The 22,916-nt window shown below is 45.9% G+C and overlaps 1 protein-coding gene across 3 annotated transcripts; it reads left to right on the forward strand.

Moving 5' to 3' along the window:
* The first annotated feature begins 118 nt into the window (after window positions 1-118).
* On the forward strand, window positions 119-22,244 carry LOC308594351 (16 kDa beta-galactoside-binding lectin-like). Of its 3 annotated transcripts, none has more exons than XM_081207474.1 (6): window positions 119-195; window positions 15,245-15,428; window positions 16,545-16,601; window positions 16,689-16,768; window positions 18,420-18,603; window positions 22,080-22,244. In XM_081207474.1, the coding sequence occupies exons 2-6, from the start codon at window positions 15,420-15,422 to the stop codon at window positions 22,224-22,226; spliced, it is 477 nt and encodes a 158-aa protein (XP_081063600.1). In that variant the 5' UTR covers window positions 119-195; window positions 15,245-15,419; the 3' UTR covers window positions 22,227-22,244. The 3 variants fall into 3 exon arrangements, with proteins under 3 accessions (XP_081063600.1, XP_081063599.1, XP_081063601.1); XM_081207473.1 differs by having other exon boundaries at window positions 119-155; XM_081207475.1 differs by lacking the exons at window positions 119-195; window positions 15,245-15,428 and adding an exon at window positions 15,469-15,571.
* Window positions 22,245-22,916: the final 672 nt, after the last annotated feature.

The raw sequence follows: 22,916 nt of genomic DNA on the forward strand, positions 1-22,916 counted from the left end.
CCGATGATACCACAATGAAAACAAACTACTGTACCACCAAGGAAAGCACCAACTGGAATGGCGCCTCTCTTCATCTCCCACAATTGCAGGGATGGGTAATCTTTTTCCAACTGAGGAGACATACTGAGCAACCTTCCAAAGACCTCCTGCTGGTGGTAGGCGGGGCCAGAGGCAAAAGTGGGCGGAGCCACAAATGTGAATTTTACCTTTGTACGGTAGGCTAGTTTCTACCTGCACTCAGGCAGTCCTCTCTGCCCTCCATCCAGACAATAATAGAATAGTAGAACTGTAGAGTTCGAAGGGACCCTGAGGGTCATCTAGTCGAACCCCTGAAATGCAAGAATCTCAGCTAAAGCAAGAGGTATTTTTTTAAAAAAATACTTTTCAAATTTATACATTACATTAATTTTACAATCCATTTAACAATTTGACTTCCTTCCCCCTCTTTCTGCGGTTCTTTCAATTTATTTTTTCATATCTGTCTTGGGTCTCCTGCTGTTTTCAGACTACAGTTCCCATCATCCCTGACCACTGATCTTCCTAGCGTAGAACAATCTGGGGGCCTCCAGATGTTTAGAACATGCTGTCTGCAGCTGATGGGAGTTGTAGTCCAAATCGTTGACCTAGGTCTGCTGTTGTAATGTAGTGTGACCAGCCTAGAAAGCTTCTCCCTTAATGATAGCTGCCAATCTCTTACCAATTCCCACATTTCATACGGGGACAGATAAACTTTTCCCTGCAATTATCTTTTTAAAATTTTTTTATTGATTTTAACATATAAATTATAAAATGTACCACAAAACTTATCACTTATACAATATTTTTAGACTTCCATCAGCACCTCTGATGATCCACCATTTTAACCACTTCTTATGCATTTCTTAACTTTATATTGCCTTTACATCTCTTAACAGATCATCCTCCCCCTTCTCCAATTTTGCAATACTTCCAATAATACTCCTCACAAAACTTCTTGCAAACCTACAAACGTCATCTGATCTTCACAAATACTTTTCAAGTAGTCCGTAAATTTACTCCAGTCTTCCGTGAATTTATGGTCCTGCCGGTTTCGAATCCTTCCTGTTAGTTTATCTAGTTCTGCATAGTCCATTAACTTCATTCCCCTATTCTTCAATCGTCAGTAATTCTTCTTGCTTCCTGCAAGAATTATCAGCTCTATATGTAGCTAGCCAGCCACAGACCTTGGGGTCTCAAATTTCAGCGGCACCCTGAGCGATGACAAAGTTTGGTGCTCCCCCCACCTCTCGCCTTCCATTCTACATCATAGTTGTGGTGCCCCCCCCCCTGTTGGGATGCTGTTGGGAGTTGAGGGCAATTGGCAGGCCCCCAGCTGGCTCAAGCCACCGGCCGGCAGCCGGGCGATACTCCGGTTCTCAGGACAGCATCAAAACTGCGACTCAAGCCCCAGAGACCTTTAGAGACTCTGAGCACACAAACCAGCAGAGATAAAACCTCTTTGCAGCAGAAGAGGCGGACAGAGACATGTGTAAGCATTATTTTTTGTTGTTGTTTAGTCGTTTAGTCGCGTCCGATTCTTCGTGACCCCATGGACCAGAGCACGCCAAGCACTTCTGTCTTCCACTGCCTCCCGCAGTTTGGTCAAACTCATGCTGGTAGCTTCGAGAACACTGTCCAACCATCTCGTCCTCTGTCGTCCCCTTCTCCTTCTGCCCTCCATCTTTCCCAGCATCAGGGTCTTTTCCAGGGAGTCTTCTCTTCTCATGAGGTGGCCAAAGTATTGGAGCCTCAGCTTCAGGATCTGTCCTTCCAGTGAGAACTCAGGGCTGATTTCCTTAAGAATGGAGAGGTTTGATCTTCCTGCAGTCCATGGGACTCTCAAGGTCTCCTCCAGCACCATAATACAAAAGTATCAATTCTTCTGCGATCAGCCTTCTTTATGGTGGTACGTATTTACAGGCATTTTATTCAGCATAGTTCAGGAACAAAGGAAAACATGTCTGCTTCCCTTCGTCTCCAGCAAAACAGCAGCAATACAAAAGCTATATACAAACGGAAGTTCCCAGCAGATCTGTGCTGGAAGTAAACAGGTATGTGACACACAACAGTCATGCCTGTACCCTTATAAGGTGGAACGGAACTATATCCTAACACACCCCCAGGCTCTGCACCCATTGCGACGAAACCAGTTGCACCCCCCTAACTCTGACTCCAAGTTAGCTTCTCTGCCTTGTCAACTCAGTTAGACTGCTCTTTAGACACGGCATAAGTTTTTGGCCAGACAACACGCACATCCCTGAGGCTGGCTGATTTCTGAATCTCTCTGGGCTTTTCTCCAAGTGAAATCCCCCCCCCCCCAGCAGGGCCTAGAGAAAATAAAATGTTCATGATCAGAATAATCATAACTGACAGAACTTATTAAGAAAAATGTGAGTCTCTGCTCCCTAGGATTTCTCTCCCTCCTATCAGGCTTTGGAAAATAAAATAATAATCATTTTAGCAATATTGACAGTCATGAATTGCGACAACAGCGCGGTTCCATGTCTCAGACCTCTCAAAAGAATCCAAAGGCATCGGCCAGCATCTGAGCATAATGACTGATCACTGAGTAATTGGGAAAATTTGAGATGAATTGGAGCAGAGAGGAAAAGGGAAATGGTTGGCAAACAGATATTTGGGGACTCTTAATTTTAGGGTCCTGGATTCGAGTCCCATGTTAGGCAAAAGCTTCCTGCATTGACCTGCATAAAATAATAATAATAATAATAATAATAATAATAATAATAATAATAATAATAATAATAATAATTTATTTATACCCCACCCATCTGGCTGAGTTTCCCCAGCCACTCTGGACGGCTTCCAATCAAATGTTAAAAACAATACAGCATGGTCTCTTCCAACTCTACAATTCTATGATTCTATGAAATGAATGGAGACAGAAGGTAACAATGATTTATGGCAGTGATGGGGAACCTATAACCCTCCAGATATTGCTAGACTACGGCTCCCATCTTCCTTGGCCATTGGCCATGCCTGCTGGGGTTGATGGTATTTGGAGTCCACAAAATCTGGAGGATTCCCTGCCGCTGCTATAAAGAGGGAGAATATTTTTAGTACCTTTGGGGGCTGGTGATTGTGTTTGACTGCTGCAGAAGACAATAAGAAGTGCTTTGCTGGCCCACACCAAGGTTTACCTAGTTATTTCCATTTATTTAAAATATTTATAATCTGCCTTTCATCACAGAGTGGTACCAAGGCACAATAAAAGGAATTAAAGCCAAGAGATCTCAATAAAACAGATAAAAAGGAGCAAATAAATCGCATCACCATTAGTGGAACATGTTGTTTACATTCTAACATTTGTCATTGAGAAGTATATTGCCTCTCAACATGGGGGTTCCATCTGTTAGAAATATTTCCATGGTGCAGCCTTCTCAAGGCAGTTCACAGAGAGTTTCCATAGAATCACATCAGCAATTTATTAAATAGCCCCACCTACTGAACAGGTGCAGATAAACGCAAGTACTGTATTGGCACATCAGTCAGACAGAGACTGAAATCAAGTCTTCAAGGTCGTCTTAAAAGGCAGAAGCAAGAGGGTGATTCACAGGTCTATGGGGAGTGAATAACAAAGGCATGGAGCAACCCAGTGCCGGATTTACGTACAGTGGTACCTTGGGTTAAGAACGTAATTCATTCTGGAGGTCCGTTCTTAACCTGAAACTGCTCTTAACCTGCAGCACCACTTTAGCTAATGGGGCCTCCCGCTGCCGCCGCACCGCTGGAGCACGATTTCTGTTCTCATCCTGAAGCAAAGTTCTTAACCCGAGGTAATATTTCTGGGTTAGCGGAGTCTGTAACCTTAAACGTCTGTAACCTGAAGCGTATGCAACCCGAGGTACCACTGTATAAGCTAAACAAGCTATAGCTTAGGGCCCCACTCTCTTTGGCCCCCCCCCCAAAAAAAATTTAAAGGAAAAAAACCTGGATGTACTGTACATTTCCAAAATACAAGATAAAAAACAAATAAAATAAAACCTACATACAGCAACAGTGTTTTGTGTTGTGTAGGCTCCTATGATGTGAGTAATGGGCCCCACCTGCTAGCCTACTCCCTAAGATATCATGGGTTTGCTCATTTCTATATATAGGGTGCCTACATTCTACATGTGCAAATGGCTTTAGAAACCTATTAGGTCCATAAATTACCATATAGCATCTATTCAACACGAAAACAGTGACAATTTGGTGTTGACAAAGGACAGCTGGACATAGAAAGGGCCCCATGACCTTCAGTAGCTTAGGGCCTCATCAAACCTAAATCCGGCCCTGGGGCCACCACAAAAAAGGACCTGGTTCTGATACCTGCATATCTAGCATATCATAACGGCAGGGCATAGCCAGCTTATAGCTAGGAATGGATTTTGACTCTCCATTATTTCCTCTAATGCTATAAGCATATAACACCACACTTGGCAGCGGACCCTGTCCAGCGATTTTTAAATGACCCTGCTCTGGGGCCACTTCGCCAATAAATCAGAAAACAATAGCTTAGGCAAAAGTATTGTGAAAAGTTAATGCTTACAGCAGTATGTCTCTGCTGCTATCAGGCCTCCTGCAAATACTCTTTACCTGTCTGACAGCATCCACTTATTCTCAGTCTTTCCTGGAAGTAAACCCTCCCCTGACTTCAGTGATTCTTATTTCCTCTTAAGTACAGTTAAGACGGCAGCCAAATAACATCCTTTGATGCTCCACGTTTCCAACAAGCTGTATTAACGTGCCAGCTCCTTTCCTTGACAGCACAGCTTGCAAAATCGAGAAATTATATCAATGAAAAGATTCAAAGTGACAACCAGCCGCCTGATGTGATGCCACCAGCCTCAGATGGAAACAGGGGTCTTGATTCTGCCGTGAGCGTCTCTTCGTTCCCTTCAGCTGCTCGCACAATTAATAACAGGGACAGACATTTAAATGAATAAACAGAAGGGAAGGAAAAGGAAGTTCTGCAGAACTCTGAAGAGCTTTTATTGATATATATAATCATAATAACCATAATTACCTTTTATTGAGGGTGAAAGAGCGCAAAATATGGTCTAAAGCTCAACATCAAAAAAACGAAGATCATGGCCACTGGGCCCATCACTTCCAGGCAAATAGAAGGGGAAGAAATGGAGGCAGTGAGAGATGTTACTTTCTTGGGCTCCATGATCACTGCAGATGGTGACAGCAGTCACGAAATTAAAAGACGCCTGCTTCTTGGGAGAAAAGCAATGGCAAGCCTAGACAGCATCTTAAAAAGTAGAGACATCACCTTGCCAACAAAGGTCCATATAGTAAAAGCTATGGTTTTCCCAGTAGTGATGTATGGAAGTGAGAGCTGGACCATAAAGAAGGCTAATTGCCGAAGAATTTGAATTATGGTGCTGGAGGAGACTCTTGAGAGTCCCATGGACTGCAAGAAGATCAAACCTATCCATTCTGAAGGAAATCAGCCCTGAGTTCTCACTGGAAGGACAGATCGTGAAGCTGAGGCTCCTATACTTTGGCCACCTCATGAGAAGAGAAGACTCCCTGGAAAAGACCCTGATGCTGGGAAAGATTGAGGGCACAAGGAGAAGGGGAGACAGAGGATGAGATGGTTGGACAGTGTTCTTGAAGCTACCAGCATGAGTTTGACCAAACTGCGGGAGGCAGTGGAAGACAGGAGTGCCTGGCGTGCTCTGGTCCAGGGGGTCATGAAGAGTCGGACATGACTAAACGACTAAACAACAACAACAACAACAACAACAATAACCATAATATTATTTCAATCCTGCCTTTTCTTCAGACACCTTACAGCTAAAAATACAAAGACACAGGTCTTGAGTTTGATCTGCATCTGTCCCTGTTTCAGCAGAACATTATAGGTAGCCAAATTTGTGCGGGGGAGGTTTCTGTCCCTGAAAGGGCTAATCTAAAGGAATAATTCACCTGTTCATCTTTGAGGGAATTGCATAGGAATGCTTTTCTCCTTTGCAGAATTGGAACAGCTAGTCACTTTGTGAATGCATATGCAAGCAACAAAATCACAAACAAATGTTTACCGGGCAAGGACACTTGTGACTCTACTCTTAGGAAACTGTCCGGACGTGTCTTTAAAAATGCCTTGAACTATATGAATGAGTAGGCGAAGGTTTCCAAAGCAGGGAGATAAGCCATTTTGACCTCCCAGTTGCTGCATTTAACAGCTTCTGTTAAAGGCACAGCCGCAGAACCTGATTGGAAAAACTGGCAGCTCCAGAATCTGCAACAGCTGATGCAACAGCACCCCACGAGGGCAGAGGGATTTTTAATGGTCTCTGCGAGTCTTTGAAGATGCCTTTCAAGCTGATTCACATTGCTGCAAGATTGCTGCTGACACTTTTCTTTGCTGCTGCCTCTTGCACTGGGCCTACGTAAAGAGTCTGTCTCCAACTGAAAGGGACATCGGTATTCAGACCAGGAATGTAAAAATCAGGCAGCAAAGTTTCTTAAAGAAAAAGTTTTTATTTGGATTTTTGTCCGACAAAAAGCAAATAGGGTGCATTCAGGAAAATGAAGAATGCCCGCCCCCCCTTTGGGGCAGTCAACTTATATATCTTTCTGCAAAGCACAGTTCAGCCCCTTGGCATCCCTTTAGCCAATGATTGACAATTTCCTATGGTCATTGATGCATATTCATTAAAGCTCAACCAATGAATAAATTTGGTGTGTCCTTTCGGTTCCAAGTTGCCTATTCCACTAGGTGGCGCTACTGGCTTATAATCTACTTAACCTCTGTACTAGTTCCAGGAAGTGCCCCTGAACCCCCCGCTTCCAAGAAATGTCCTTGTGGTTTAGCAACTTCACACCTAAGCGTTATCTCTGGAGCCTGGCGGTCAGCAAACATCCTGCTACTTGCCTTTGTCAGGGGTCGTTTCTCAGAAATGGCTTAACCTCAACTAGCAAACTTCCTGCAGGGGCAAGCTAGCGGCACCCACAAGCTTGCATGCTTGCTGCCTCTGCAAAAGGTGGCAAAGTGACAAACATGAGAAAGAGAAATAGTCTTTAGCTTTCTAAAATGGCTTTGTGCTTTTAGCTTTTAGATGGCCCTATAATATGGCTTCAGAGGTTCTTAGCCTGGCTCTCTATTGGTCATCCTGACCTTCACCCCTGCATTCCCCCCTTTCCATCACGAAAATGCTGACCGGTCACGGTTCTCCATTTTCGCTTGATGGACCTATAGGTGCAACATCATAGAGAGCCAGGATATAGGTACGTGTTGCTGCATTAACTGAGCGGCTTACCATTTGGCGTACAATCTGGATAAGGCAAGGCAAAAAGCATGATAAGAATAATACGGTAACGAAGAGAAGTAAAATCACAAGCAAAATCTCTTTTAACCATGACCAACCTGGGAGTTAAGAACTAATTCAACTACATACACTGGGGAGACCTGCACCATCTAGACTAATTTTGTGGTACAAATCAGCCTGTAACACTCAGACCTGTTCAGGCTCTTAGCTACAGCTGTTGTCATATTCAGGAAGGTGTTTTCCTTCCACCCTGTGGCCATTTGAGAGGTGAGAACCATCAGGAGGCAGGGTATGATCCACATCCTGATTCGAGGAATGTTCGGTGCCCCAGAACAAAGAACTGTACCACCAACACAGAAATACCACAAAAAGGGTAATACCACAAGCCAAAGGGATGGTGGCCCACGAAGGCCAGGTCATGGGGCCTCTAACTCCTGGCCCTGCTACGGCGTGAACAGCGTCTACCCACAAAACGTTCCCACTCTACACAGGGAAAAGTGGCCGCCTGGCACTGATACACTGTTAGGCCTCGGGAGCTATAGGGATGGCAATAGACTCTGTAAAGTTCAAAGGCTGGTCCTACTGGGTGGAGGTCACCTACGTGGTCTCTGACCAGGGCCTATGGAGGCTGAAGCCTGGGGTGGTAACCCTTATGCAGCCACAAGAATACCCTACCACATTCAAGGGCATTAGATGTGGAGTTACCAGGCCCAGTAGTTCAGGCAGTATTCTGGGATTTTTTGGGAGGCTCGAGCCACCACGACAACCACAGGTGGGGCTGCAGGATTTACTGGCACTTGTTCAGCAATTTCAATGTGCACCTGGTTCAGGCTCCCTCCCCTGCAATATTTGCATTAAGATGGGCTCCGTCCCATGCAACACCTGGATTAAGATTAGGACCTGGTCTACCAGATGGGGTTGGTACAGTGCTCTACCCCCTGAGTGACAGTTGGTCCCCCCCCCCCACAACAGCAAGAGCGGTCCAGAACTCGATAGATTTCGACCGTCTCTGCAACTTCCCGTAGGAGCAGTACCCATGTGCGCTGGACAGTGGTGTGGAAGAGAAGCCACAGTGGGGTAGTGGGATGTTTCAATACGGCAACCTCATCAAAGCCCTGTTCCCAATAACCAATGAGCACGCCATTTCTTACCACTGGCAAGACGAACCAGTCGTAGCAGAGGTCCGCAGGCCAATAGGGTTGGTATGGCTCAGTGGGGTCAGGACAATAGGACATAGAGCAAAAAGGGCAGTAGGACATAGAGCAAATCAATACAGAACATAATAGAGAAAAGGGGAAAGTCCTTGTGAAAGTCCTTGTGATGATCAGTCGCAGGATCACGTTGCCCGTGGCCCAACGCGTTTCCGGTAGCGTCAGACACAAGGTGATGATCAGACGCGTGTGATGCACCCAGGGAGTCACGTCGGCTACTCTCACCGCAGTTGGGATGGAGAGGAGGACGGTATACGGGCCTCGCCACTTAGGGATGAGGGGGTTGTGCTTCCACGCTGTCACCCGGCTGGAACTGGTGGACCGGCTCAGCGAGACTGCACGGTGTAGGCTCGAGGTAGTACCTGGAAAGGGAAGCAAACACACACGGGGACAGGAATTGCACTTGTTCCTGAGTGATGTGATCTCCCACCCGCCCCAAACTGGCGGGGATGTCTCAGACAAAAGGGGGTGGCCTGCCATACAAAAGTTCAAAGGGTGATAGTCTCAGTCTCTTGGTTGGAGTGTAGTCCTGACTCCTGGGTCAGCTTGGCCAAGTGGGTCTTCAAGGTGCGATTCATACGCTCAGGTTTTCCCGAACTCTGGGGTCTGTAGGCTGTGTGTAGCCTCCAGTTTATCTGCAGCGCCTTGCACACTTCTTGCACAACTTTATCAATGAAGGCAGGGCCATTGTCACTGCCAATACTTCTGGGGAGGCCAAATCGGGGTATGAGTTCATGTAACAGTTTCTTGGACACTTCACGAGGTATCTCTGTTCTAATGGGGTATGCCTCTGTCCAGCCCGTCAGGGTGAAGACAAACACAAGCAGGTATTTGATGCCCCTAGTTGGTGGTAGTTCAGTGAAGTCCACAATCAGGCTTTCCATAGGGGTAAAGCCCACGTGTTGTACACCCGGTGGGGGGAGGTGGCCTTGTCTGGGGGTGTTCTTGGCGCACAGGACACACCTCTGGGATATAGCAGCAACTAGTTGAGAAAGGTTAGTGATATAGAAAAGTCTCCCAAGGTGTGCTCTGGCAGCTGGACCCCCTAGATGAGTGGACTTGTGGTAATTCTTCACAATCACGGTAGCCAGATGTTGGGGCACAAAAACACGGTTTTCTGGTAGACGGAACCATCCCTCCTGGAGTGTTGCTCCTTCCTGGCGTGCCCACTGTTGCTCCTCCGGTGTGTAGCGTGGTTCCACATCGTCTGGAGTGAGTTGTGGGATGAGGGCTGCGTTGAGTGCTGGTGGAGGTTTCAAAGCTGCTTCACGGGCCGCGTTGTCTGCCTTCCGGTTGCCCCTAGTGACCATGTCCCGGCCTCTCCCATGGGCTTTGTAGTGCATCACGGCAACCTCTCCGGGACCCCATACTGCTTCCAGTAACGTCTCAACTTCTGGACATTAGCCTTGCATCCTGCTGCCAATTGCAGGGCAATGCCTTTTGCTGTTGGACTTCGCCTCAAAACACAAACAACTCTTGGAGACTTTGGCTTTCTTAGAGCTCTTGGAACGGCTTGCCTGGCTTGCACCCCCACTTCTGGGTGCTCTGCTGCCTGAGGAACAACTTGTAACTGCCTTCCTCTTCCCAGGTCTCAGCCCCTCTCTCCAGCCCACAGTCCATCACACAGATTTATTGAAGCGTAGAAACAACTTCCCAAAACAGCCTCAGCCCCCTCTGGGCTTGGTACTTTTTCTGGGCATTCTCTAGCCCCCTCTGGGCTTTCTGGGCGTCCCACAGCCCCTTCTGGGCTTCCAGGCCCCTCTGGTCTGGCTGCCACTGTGGCCTGACATGCTGTCTTCAGTGGCTGCCACGCTACCCAGGGCTTCCTCCCTTGGAGTATTGCCAACAGCCAAGAATCAACGCTGCCCCTTAAAATGGCTAGGACCCTTTGGTCTCTCTAGAACATCAGGCACGTCTGCTTCACAAGCTTCCACTGCGCCTGCAGACTTCTCAATGGGTTGGGCAAAGCCTGTTTCAGCCTCCTTATATTCCATAAGGGTGAGAACCAAATGGGGCACATTCACATGCATCTCCTGGCCAAACATGAACTTGTCTGCTTCTTCCACTAGTGTGGCGGTGGCAGCGACAGGCCACAGACAGGGTGGCCAGCCTTTCACTGTGGAATCTAATTGCTTGATAGTCTCAAAGGCTTCTTGTTGGGCCGGTCCCCACTCAAAGGGGTCTCTTTCTCTTCCTCTGGTAACTTCATTTAGAGGTTTTGCTAAAATACTGAAGCCTTGGATCAGGATTCTGCAAAAGCCTACTGCTCCACAACTTTAAGCTTGTCTTTTAGGGATATCACAATCTCTGCCTCTTTTTTTTTTTTTGCAGTGACCTTTTGACAATTTCTAGATGGTCAGTATGTTCAGCAAGTTGTCTGGATAAATTAGCTAAATCTTCATCCCTTTTTTTTTGCATTTTGTAAAGTGAGCTGGTTGTGTGAATCTTTCACTGATTTCAGCTCATTCACAAAACTTTGTTCTTTGTTTTTCTTTTAATTTTAGTAACTTGTTCAATTTCTCCTTTACAGAGATATGTTCATCGACCTGGGATTTAAGATGGTCTGTTTCCTCCTTACATTCTATTTCTGTTTCTTGCAATTTTTTAGCTGATTTACTTATTTGTTCTTTAAGCAATTTAATTTGTGACTCACACTCCATGAGTTTGTTGTTTTAAGTAACATCACAAGTATTGATTGTAGAATGAAGATCTTTAACTGTTTGGCTAGTCTCTTTGTTTTGCCTAACAAATTCTTCATTCTCTTTTGTTTTACTAACGTTTTCAATTTTTTTTTTTCCTCAGCCAGTTCTGATTTTATTGCACTTAACTGTTCAGAAAGTTCTGAAAGCTTTCTGCCTCCACTGTTCACACCTTTGGTTTGTAGATCTTTCAGTAACTGGACTTCCCTTTCAGCCTTAGACAACACTATTTCCCTGTCTTGCATTTCATCCTCTTTGCACTTGATCTGACATTTCAGAATATTAATCTGCTCAGAATACACATTTGTATTTGAAATAATAGCAGAAATTTCTTTGTCTTTCTCAGCTAAAACCTCTCTGAGGTTGTCAAATTCTCTTCCATACCTCTGGAGGTCTTGAATTAGTTGAGACCTCTCTTCTAAATGACTTGTGTTTAATCTATTAAGTCCTTCATTTGTCTGTTCAAGATCCTGTTACATTAATTCTATAGCAGCATCCTGTTTCATGCTCTTTTTTTTTATTTTCCTCTGTTAATGCAGTAATAACTGCTTACTGTTCTGTACACTCTTCTCCATAAACACTGCACTTCTTCTGGACATCTTCCCTCTCCAAAACCTGACATGAGGGAGTGAATTGCAATGTTCAGTCCTGCATTTCTTCAACCGGGGGGGGGGGTGATTGTCATCTACCACCTTCAGCCAGTTGTCTATATAGGGAATCTGGTCAGGATGTCCCCCCCCTGGTCTATGCTGATTTTGGTCCTTCCTTGAAGTTGTTTAACATACATTGAAGGGGAATTACTGGACCTTTCAAGGCTTTCAAGTCTCCCCCCTCCCATTTTCAGTATGGCCCTGTACAGCGTCCCCACACCAAACACTCACACATTCATTTCGCAACTTTTCTCACCCAGGTGCGGTCGCCCGACTGGGAAATGGAGTACTTGTTGCTACGACCCCAGGGGAATGCCCCGGGGTAACACACATACATGCACAAAATGCCTCTCTCGTTGGACGCTTGCACGACACACTATCCACCCTGTGCCCCCCCCTTTTCTCCTTCCTAATACCAAAGCGTGGGTGGTTGTCAGGAATCAATCCTTCTCCTTAATGCCACTATCCACGCTGGAGATTTGATCAGGATCTCCCTTCTCCTTAATTAAAAGGAGGATTTTCTATCCCCTCAGGGCTTGTTGCCATGTACTCACCCCAGCCGGCTTTTCTCTGCCCTGTCCTCCCAACCTCGGCTCTTCAAATCCGTTGTCCTCTGTCCCAGGATACAGCAAGAGGGTCAAGTTGCCTTCTGTCCCCCTCCGAAAAAAAGGTTCGGTGTTGACCCTCCCCTGTCTCTGCCCAGAGGGCAAGGGAGCTGCCTCCTGGTCTCTGAGGACACTTAAAGTCCTTCTGATCCGAGTCACTTTTGGCACCAGAAATGAAAGGGACATCGGTATTCAGACCAGGAATGTAAAAATCAGGCAGCAAAGTTTCTTAAAGAAAAAGTTTTTATTTGGATTTTTGTCCGACAAAAAGCAAATAGGGTGCATTCAGGAAAATGAAGAATGCCCGCCCCCCCCTTTGGGGCAGTCAACTTATATATCTTTCTGCAAAGCACAGTTCAGCCCCTTGGCATCCCTTTAGCCAATGATTGACAATTTCCTATGGTCATTGATGCATATTCATTAAAGCTCAACCAATGAATAAATTTGGTGTGTCCTTTCGGTTCCAAGTTGCCTATTCCACTAGGTGGCGCTACTGGCTTATAATCTACTTAACCTCTGTACTAGTTCCAGGAAGTGCCCCTGAACCCCCCGCTTCCAAGAAATGTCCTTGTGGTTTAGCAACTTCACACCTAAGCGTTATCTCTGGAGCCTGGCGGTCAGCAAACATCCTGCTACTTGCCTTTGTCAGGGGTCGTTTCTCAGAAATGGCTTAACCTCAACTAGCAAACTTCCTGCAGGGGCAAGCTAGCGGCACCCACAAGCTTGCATGCTTGCTGCCTCTGCAAAAGGTGGCAAAGTGACAAACATGAGAAAGAGAAATAGTCTTTAGCTTTCTAAAATGGCTTTGTGCTTTTAGCTTTTAGATGGCCCTATAATATGGCTTCAGAGGTTCTTAGCCTGGCTCTCTATTGGTCATCCTGACCTTCACCCCTGCACAACTATGAGGAGAAATTAATGGACCTGTCAACAATGTCGATTAATTACAATGCGCACCCCTCCCCAGCATTGGACCAACATTAGATGCAACCCAATATTATCTCCCCTCCAAAATAATCTGTATTTATAGAAATGTTGTATTTATGAACTTTATATTTTTAAAATATTATGCCACAATGTACTTGTTCAAAGGAAGCCTGGTTAGAGTCATGTCAGGCTGGGACAGGTGACAATCCAGTCATCTCAGCCACAATCCAGTCTTTATTCTCCAGCCCATGGGTAGGCAAACTAAGGCCTGGGGGCCAGATCCAGCCCAATTGCCTTCTAAATCCGGCCCACGGACAGTCCGGGAATCAGCATGTTTTTACATGAGTAGAATGTGTATTTTTATTTAAAATGCATCTCTGGGTTATTTGTGGGGCCTGCCTGGTGTTTTTACATGAGTAGAGTGTGTGCTTTTATTTAAAATGCATCTCTGGGTTATTTGTGGGGCATAGGAATTCGTTCATATTCCCCCCCCTTCAAAATATAGTCCGGCCCCCCACAAGGTCTGAGGGACAGTGGACCGGCCCCCTGCTGAAAAAAATTGCTGACCCCTGCTCCAGCCCTTCCACACTGAAGACCAATAAAAGTATTTTAACAGGGTGTTTTCCAAACGTGGGTCTCCAGCTGTTTTCAGACTCCAGTTCTCATCACCCCTAACCATTGGTCCTGCTAGCTAGGGATGATGGGAGTTGTAGTCCAAAAAAAACAGCTGGAGGCCTAGGTTTGGGAGACCCTGCTCTAACTCCTCCTTTTCCACTGGCTCAGTTGCTTTCTGGCCTAATGTTGTGATGTGAATGAGAGGAAACCATGTAGGCCATCCTGGGTTTCTTGGAGGAAGAGTCAGGGCAAGGATGTCCTCTCCAGATGTTTTGGACTACAGCTATCATCACCCCAACCTGCACAGGTGAGGGCTAATCCTGATGGGAGCTGGGGCCGCCAAAGCATCTGGAGGGTACCAGGTGAATGAAGGGCAGCAGGAAGACATAGCACCAGCCACTGGGGAACCCCCCCCCCCATTTTCCTTTGCATGAGATTTTTCTTTCAATGCTGTTCTTTCAATGCTGATGATATCAAATTAGAAATCGATTTTTCTGTACATGCTATAGTTATCTTTCAGTTTACGACTTTTGCTGATATGTCATATTTACACTGGGGATAAGTGCACACTGACATGTTGATCTACCCTAACCACATGGTAATTATTGTATTGCAAACTTATTTTTTCTTAATTTTTACAGTTTTTTAAACCTAAATATTTGTATTTTTTAGATGGACCATGGCTTCTTCAAGCAGACAAAAATGTGTCTCTAGCATGTACCAGTACACGAAAATCGATTTCAGATTTGAATGTATATCAGCATTGAAAGAACATATAAGAACAGTTGAAAAATCTCATGCAAAAGAAAATGGAATTTTTTTTGTTCCCCAGTATACTGCATATCCCAAGGCAATACATTTTTTTGCATACCTCCAACTGTACATAGATATACATGTCATTTTCAATGCTATACATGTCATGTTTAATGCTTTATAAGTCACTTACATTTATACTCATATTGTACTACTTTGGCTATGTGTTTAATAAAATATTGAATTCTTGCATTATGAAAAACGAAGATTATGGTGAAAGGTGAAAAACATGAATTGCAAAAAGCTAGAGCTTACAGAACAAAACCAACTTCAGATATGAAATCAGCACATCGAAATTAGGTTACAACAACTGCAGGTGTCAATGCAACAAAAAATTTCTTCCCCAGTGTAATCACTGTTCTCCTGCCTTCAAAGCAGGCCAGCTGTGCTGCTTGTTGACCCTGATTTTCCTCCTCCTTGCATTTCTAGAGAGCTCCAGTCACAGCAGATCCTCTTTGTCAGGTGGTGCCTTTCCCCCCAGCTACTTAAAGGCACCACGGGGCACTTTCTTTTTGCAAGGTAGCAGGCTGGTACTTCTTTTGCTGAGGCACAGAACTGAGACTGGAAGGGAGAAGGCGTCGCTGGACCCGAGCGAGATTGCATCATGGATCCCGTGAGTCCTCTTTACTGTTACTCTTAGATTATTGATATTGAGATTGTTTTACAATCAGCAGGACCCAAACAAGGCCAGAAACTTATAAGCATCAATAGGTCTCTTTGGGAAGTGGTGTATCAGCTAGGAAAAAAACACATTTTGTATGTGTCGCTATTGCATGCCTGACTTCTATCTTTTTCTCTTGCTTTGGGGTTCTTGAAAATCTATTCTTGGTGCATCGTTAGTAGGGCTGTCCTCTGTTGTTGTTGATGATGGTGTGCTATCCATACAGTTGTGCTTTCTAGCATAAAGGGGACTGGTCTCTGCCCTGCAGAGCTTACAATCAAACGTCTACCTGTGGGAGAGATAAGTGTAATTTAGGAGGCGGATGTATGCCTATGCAGTTCAGCATACTCAAAAAGTCTTTCTAGAAGGGGTGGGCATTGAGGCTTCACAGAAAAGGCAAGATTTGAAGAGGGCTTGGAAATGTGTGTTTGAAGAAAAAAAATCCCCAAATGAATCTGAATTTCAATATCTAAAATCCCTGGTAGAGGACAAGGATCCTGAGATCACGTTAAGGGTGGCCAAATTCTCTGCGATTGCCATAAAACCTAAGGAACAAGCTGTGCTATTATAATGATTAAGGTTTTAAATGATAATTTTAGGTTATATGTTAGTGATTAAGTTTTAATTTATATATATTTTTAACTGTTCCTATATCTGTATTGTCCCTGTTATACCTCATTGCAAATTCAAATGTACCCCTAACGTGTTTGATGATTTCTTTGATATTGTATGTGGGCTGGAACTGGTCTGTGACCGAAATAATAAAATTCATTCATTCATGTGTTTGAGTGAGTATGCAAAAAATAATAATCTGTGGTTTGTTTACAGCGTCTTTAGGCTTCCCTATAAGAGGTAGTGAAACTAGCACTTTTAATTGGAGTTTGCTGCTGGGAATAACATGGCAGGAGGGAGAAGTAATTGCTTCTTTGTGGGACTAGCAAACTGCTAGTCCTAAAGATCTGGCAATACTTGTACCGGTATTCCCAACACTGGCTGTAGTAAATGAAATGCTCTGTGCTTCTGCCTATTGATTTATTGGTGACTCCTTCCTCTTATCCTGTCCCAAAGGTATTAGGAAGTGCCCTCATTGATCCATGGACCCGGTTTCACGCCAAGCCAACGAATGTAAGAGCCTTCACTTTCTTGCTTCTTTCCCTCCTAAATCTCACCATTCCACCATCGCAGCTGAAGACGTGTTTCCCTCTTCCCTAGGGGCTGGTTGCAACGGATTTTGTTCTTATGCATGGAGACACTGTCCAAGTGAAAGGGAGGATCTCGTCGGATGCCAAAGAGTAAGTTGAGAAGGAGGAAAGCGTCTTGAGACTCTTGTGGTGCATTCATATTACTGCTTTGGAGTACAGAGAAGTTGCTACCTCACCTGCTTCCCCCCCAAGCTATTCATATCAGCACATGGCTTCAGTTAGTATAATAGGTAAAGGTAAAGGGACCCTTGACCATTAGGTCCAGTCATGGCCGACTCTGGGGTTGCGGCGCTCATCTCACTTAATTGGCCGAGGGAGCCAGTGTACATCTTCCGGGTCATGTGGCCAGCATGACTAAGCCGCTTCTGGAGAACCAGAGCAGCGCACGGAAACACCATTTACCTTCCCGCTGGAGCAGTACCTATTTATCTACTTGCACTTTGACATGCTTTCGAACTGCTAGGTTGGCAGGAGCAGGGACCAAGCAATGGGAGCTCACCCCGTCGCAGGGATTCGAACCGCCAACCTTCTAATCGGCAAGTTCTAGGCTCTGTGGTTTAACCCACAGTGCCAGGATGGAGTGTGGAGAATCCTATATTTCACACTTTGTGACTCCTGTTGCATGACAGGGCTCTCCAAACTCTGATCTGCGAGCTTCGTTCAGGTGGCCCTCAGCCTGTCTGTAAAAATGCCATTCAAAATCCTACAGCACCTGTTGCAGCACATTACAACACGCAGAAAAAAAATCACTAAGTTCTCTATGCGGACCTGTGGTGGTTTTCAAGTGACCCATGGGGAGAGGGGAAATGTTGGGGTACCACCGAGTTCAGGCACTTAAGAGCCATGGGGGAAGGAAGCAGATTTGGGGGTCTGTCCTGCCACCCCAACAGTCTATATCAGGGTTTCCAAAATTTGGGTCTCCAGCTGTTTTTGGACTCCCATCATCCCTACCTAGCAGGACCCAGTGGTCATGGGTGATAACTGTAGTCCAAAAACAGCTGGAGAACCAATTTTTGAAACCCCAGTCTATATGCTACTTTAGGTTGCTAATTCCTGTGTTATTCTCAGCACCATTAGTGCCTGAAGCATGCTTTATTTTTATTTCTTTTTAAAGCTACTGTTCTCATGATGATGATGATAATAATAATAATTAATAATAATTTATTATTTATACCCCGCCCATCTGTCTGGTCTTCCCCAGCCACTCTGGGCAGCTTCCCAAAAAATATTAAAATACTGTAATACATCAAACATTAAAAGCTTCCCTAAACAGGGCTGCCTTCAGATGTCTTCTACGTCTGGTAGTTGTTGTTCTCTTTGACATCTGGTGGGAGGGCATTCTACAGGGCGGGCGCCACTACCGAGAAGGCCCTCTGCCTGGTTCCCTGTAACTTGGCTTCTCGCAGTGAGGGAACCACCAGAAGGCCCTCGGCGCTGGACCTCAGTGTCCGGGTAGAACGATGGGGGTGGAGACGCTCCTTCAGATATACTGGACTGAGGCCGTTTAAGGCTTTAAAGGTCAGCACCAACACTTTGAATTGTGCTCGGAAACGTACTGGGAGCCAATGTAAGTCTTTCAAGATCGGTGTTATATGGTGTCGATACCTAAATACAGCACTAAATGTTCTCACTGTTTGGCAATACAGGTAAGATGCCCAGGAGAGGGGCTGCATAGTTGTTTGTTGATACAGAAGTCCAGGAAGCCTTAACCTCCATGCTCTTGTTTTCCACCCTCTTCAAGTTTTGTCGTGCATCTGGGCCGTGATCGCGACAACCTCGTTCTTCACTTCAACCCCCGCTTTGACTACCAGACGGACGAGAACACCATTTTGAACACCATCGTGTGCAACTCCTTGCAAGACAGCGTATGGGGGAAAGAACAGAGAATCACCGATTTCCCTTTCGAACAAGGTGCCAAAGTTCAGGTGAGGGTGTGGCAGTCTTATCCAAGGTCCGTGTGCGAATGGAGCAGGCAGGAGAGTGGCTCCTCTGCAGAGGACACGAGTTGGGAGGCCTGCAGCCTTCATGCAAGGGCCTTCTCGGTAGTGGCACCCGCCCTGTGGAACGCCCTCCCACCAGATGTCAAAGAGAACAACAACTACCAGACTTTTAGAAGACATCTGAAGGCAGCCCTCTTTAGGGAAGCTTTTAACGTTTGATGCATTACTGTATTTTAATATTTTGTTGAAAGCCGCCCAGAGTGGCTGGGGAAGCCCAGCCAGATGGGCAGGGTATAAATAATAAATTATTATTATTATTGTACTCCTATAGACCCCAGCCAGTATGGCCAATGGTCAGGCATGGGAGCAATACCTGAACATCTGGAAGACCCCAGAGCAGGCACCCCCAAACTCGGCCCTCCAGAAGTTTTGGGACTACAACTCCCATCATCCCTAGCTAACAGGACCAGCGGTCAGGGATGATGGGAATTGTAGTCCAAAAACATCTGGAGGGCCAAGTTTTGGGGTGCCTTCCTTAGAGGGTGTGGAAGGAAGACCTTCCTCCTTTCAAAAAATGCTATTTATATGTGTAGAACTGGAATGAAGGTGTTTGAAGTCTGGCTTGACTGAATAAGACTTCTGTGTTTTTTTAAATAAATAAATAAATAAATAAATATGTGCACAGGCCAGCTCACCTTTGCCTATAGAAAACTAGCATGTAAGGATTCTAGCCTGGCCTTCCCTGAGGAGCTAGTTTTCTGCACACAGGTTCTTTCCCTCCTGTGATTCTCATCTGTGCTATCTCATCTCTGCATTCTGTATCAGCTCCACTCCAAGCTTGGAGGAGGCCATGCAAAAATATATATATAGATGGAGGTGATTTTTATGTAAATTACCGTATTTTTTGCTCTATAAGATGCACTTTTCCCCCTCCTAAAAAGTAAGGGGAAATGTGTGTGTGTCTTATGGGGTGATTGCAGGCTGCGCAGCTATCCCAGAAGCCAGAACAGCAAGAGGGATCGCTGCTATTACTGCGCAGCGATCCCTCTTGCTGTTCTGGCTTCTGGGATTCAGAAATTTTTTTTCTTGTTTTCCTCCGCCAAAAACTAGGTGCGTCTTGTGGTCTGGGGCGTCTTATAGAGCGAAAAATACGGTATGCGTCTTCAGTACAAATGAGCAACTCTGTCTTAATTCTGGGTGTATATCAGTTTGCATCTGGCCTGAGCAAACACTGTAGCTGCAGTGAGGCTGCTCATTGGGAGAATTCTGTGTGCAAAATGCAAGGCTGGAACAGTGGCTTGGGCGATAACCTTCTATTGTTCTAATAGAATTGTAGAGTTGGAAGGGAGACTGAGGGTCATCTAGTCCAACCCCCTACAATGAAGGAATCTTTTGCCCAACGTGGGGCTCAAACCCATGACCCTGAGATCAAGAGTCCCACTTGCTCTTCCACATAAGAGCCTTCTGGATCAGGCCAGTCTAGTGTCCTGTTCTTACCACTGCCAGCCAGATGCCTGTGGAAAACCTGCAAGCAGGACCTTAGCCGGATTTAGGTTTGATGAGGCTCTAAGCTACTGAAGATAATGGGGCCCTTTATATGTCCAGCTGTCCTTTGTCCACTACAAATTGTCACTGTTTTTTGTGTTGAATATGTGCTCTATGGTAATTTATGGACCTAATAGGTATCTAAAGCCATTTGCACACAACAAAATACGTATTTGATCAAAGTCCATACCATAGGCGCCGACTCCATGGGGCTTGAGGGGGCTCGAGCCCCCTCAAAATTTTTTTGGGGGGGGCTCAGCCCCCCCAATAATCTCGGGCGGGCGCCCTTCCAGCAGAGCGCTGCCGCCGTCCCCCGCCTCCTCCCCACCTGCTCCTTCGCCAGCCAGCCAGCCGCGCGCCCTAATCGGAGAGCCCCGGCCGTCCCCCGCGAGATTAGGGAATCCCCGGGGGCGGGGGCTCCTGCCTCGCTGCTTCGCAGCACCACCGCCACTGCCAAGGCACTGCCGGAAATCCCGCGAGAACAGGGGAATCCCGACTGGCCACACCTCCCAGCCAGCCAATCGGCTGGCTGGGGGGGCGTGGCTTGCCCTATTTAGGGCCGGAGCCACTTTATTTGCATATTCATGAGCTTATTTATTATTCATGAGCTTTCCCGGGCCCCCCCAATATTTTTTCTAAGTCCGCGTCCCTGGTCCATACAGGTTTTTTTTCTTTGAATTTTTTTGGGGCCCCCAAGAGAGTGGGGCCCTAAGCTATAGCTTGTTTAGTTTACAGTGGTACCTCGGGTTACATACGCTTCAGGTTACAGATTCTGCTAACCCAGAAATATTACTTCGGGTTAAGAACTTTGCTTCAGGATAGGAACAGAAATCAGGCTCCGGCGACGCGGCAGTAGCAGGAGGCCCCATTAGCTAAAGTGATGCTTCAGGTTAAGAACAGTTTCAGGTTAAGTATGGACCTCCGGAACGAATTAAGTACTTAACCCGAGGTACCACTGTATATGTAAATCTGGCACTGCCCAGCACAAGAATAATCTCCTCTTGTGGTTTCGGCAACTGGTGTTGGGGAAACCTTCCTTGCCTCCAACTTGTGTGTGCTAACTGTCCTTGCTCCTAGCCAAGGCATTATGGGCACTGTGAAGACATTGAGGCCAATAATCCTTTGACTAACACCTTCCTCCTGCAAATGAAATTTCCAAGTGGACTGTTCAGTGTTCCCTACTCTATGGTAGTGTTGTTCCACCACTCAGGACTCTAGTTTCCTCTCAAAAGAAATAGCACGGGGGATTTTCTTTTTCTTGGGGGCTGATTTGTGGTTTGTTTGTTAATTTAATGTTTTGACATCATCGTTCATTTTCCCATATGTTTGTGCCCCTAAATATATTGCAAGTTACTTTGTGTAACATTTTGTGTCGCGAGCATTTTCACAGGTTTAAACATTAATATGGTACACCCCTCTCCCCATTTTATCCTGCTTGTAACATGAGGGATTAAGTCCAGGGATCAGTAAACTTTTTCAGAAGGGGGCCGGTCCACGGTCCCTCAGACCTTGTGGGGGACTGGACTATATTTTTTTTGGGGGGGGGGAATGAATGAATTTCTATGCTCCACAAATAACACAGAGATGCATTTTAAATAAAAGGGCACATTCTACTCATGTAAAAACACGCTGATTCCCGGACCGCCAACAGGCCGGATTTAGAAGGTGATTGGGCCAGATCCGGCCCCCGGGCCTTAGTTTGCCTACCCATGGATTAAGACAACTCTGGTCCTTGGGCTCTGAAGTGCCTCAGACTCGGCTGAAATGTAAAGCACTTGGGTAGAAGCAGCCTCAGACAGGAAATGGAAATGCTGAATGCCCAATGTCTATTCCTTGCCATTCCTTTTAGTCTTTCAGGGCATGTAAAGTGTTTAGTGTCCTGATTTTCTCACGACTCCTCCTACCGCTTCTTCCAGCTTTCCTTCATTTTTCTTTCTGCGGAGATCAAGGTGAAGCTGGCAGAGGGTCACGAGTTCACCTTCCCCAACCGGCTGGGCCTGAAGACCATCAGCTACATCAAGGTGGAAGGAGACTTCAGAATCAGAGCCCTCAAATTTCTCTAATTTCGCCTTACGTCCCTGTAGTCCTGCAACAAGTCTGAATAAACTCAACTGTTCTTCAAAAACTGCCTGCGTGGTTCTAGTTTGTAACAGTCAGGGGAAATATTTTTGAGTCCAGGAGCCTCGTTCCCTGCTGGAGAGCCTTCTGTGGCCCACATGACCATGGTGGGTGGGGCCAGCGGCAAAAGTGGGCGGGGCAACAAATATAAATATTGCCTTTGAACAGTAGGGTATTTTCTAGGTAAAGGTAAAGGGACCCCTGACCAACTCTGGCCAACTCTGGGGTTGCGGCGCTCATCTCGCTTTATTGGCTGAGGGAGCCGGTGTACAGCTTCTGGGTCATGTGGCCAGCATGACTAAGCCGCTTCTGGCGAAACCAGAGCAGCGCACGGAAACGCCGTTTACCTTCCCTCCGGAGCAGTACCTATTTAGATAGATAGATAGATAGATAGATTCTTTATTGTCATTACACTAGTGCAACATTGCACAAGTGCAACGAAATTGGATGCCATCCCTTAAAAACAACAAAAGCAAAACAACAACAACAATCAAACAAACCACCTTCCAACCACACCCACACCCACCCCCAAAAACTCCCAGATCTCACTATCGAGTTACAGCATTCAAAAAGGCCACAGCTCTTGGATAGAAACTGTTTTTCAGTCTATTTGTCCTTGACTTGATGTTTCTATA

Source organism: Podarcis bocagei, assembly GCF_964188305.1.
Source record: "Podarcis bocagei genome assembly, chromosome: 9".
NCBI classification, from domain to species: domain Eukaryota; kingdom Metazoa; phylum Chordata; class Lepidosauria; order Squamata; family Lacertidae; genus Podarcis; species Podarcis bocagei.

Coding starts and splice junctions, on each gene's coding strand:
- LOC308594351 (XM_081207474.1), top strand. Junction 16,602..16,688: donor TTCACGCCAAGCCAACGAAT/GTAAGAGCCTTC, acceptor CCTCTTCCCTAG/GGGCTGGTTGCAACGGATTT. Junction 18,604..22,079: donor AACAAGGTGCCAAAGTTCAG/GTGAGGGTGTGG, acceptor CGCTTCTTCCAG/CTTTCCTTCATTTTTCTTTC.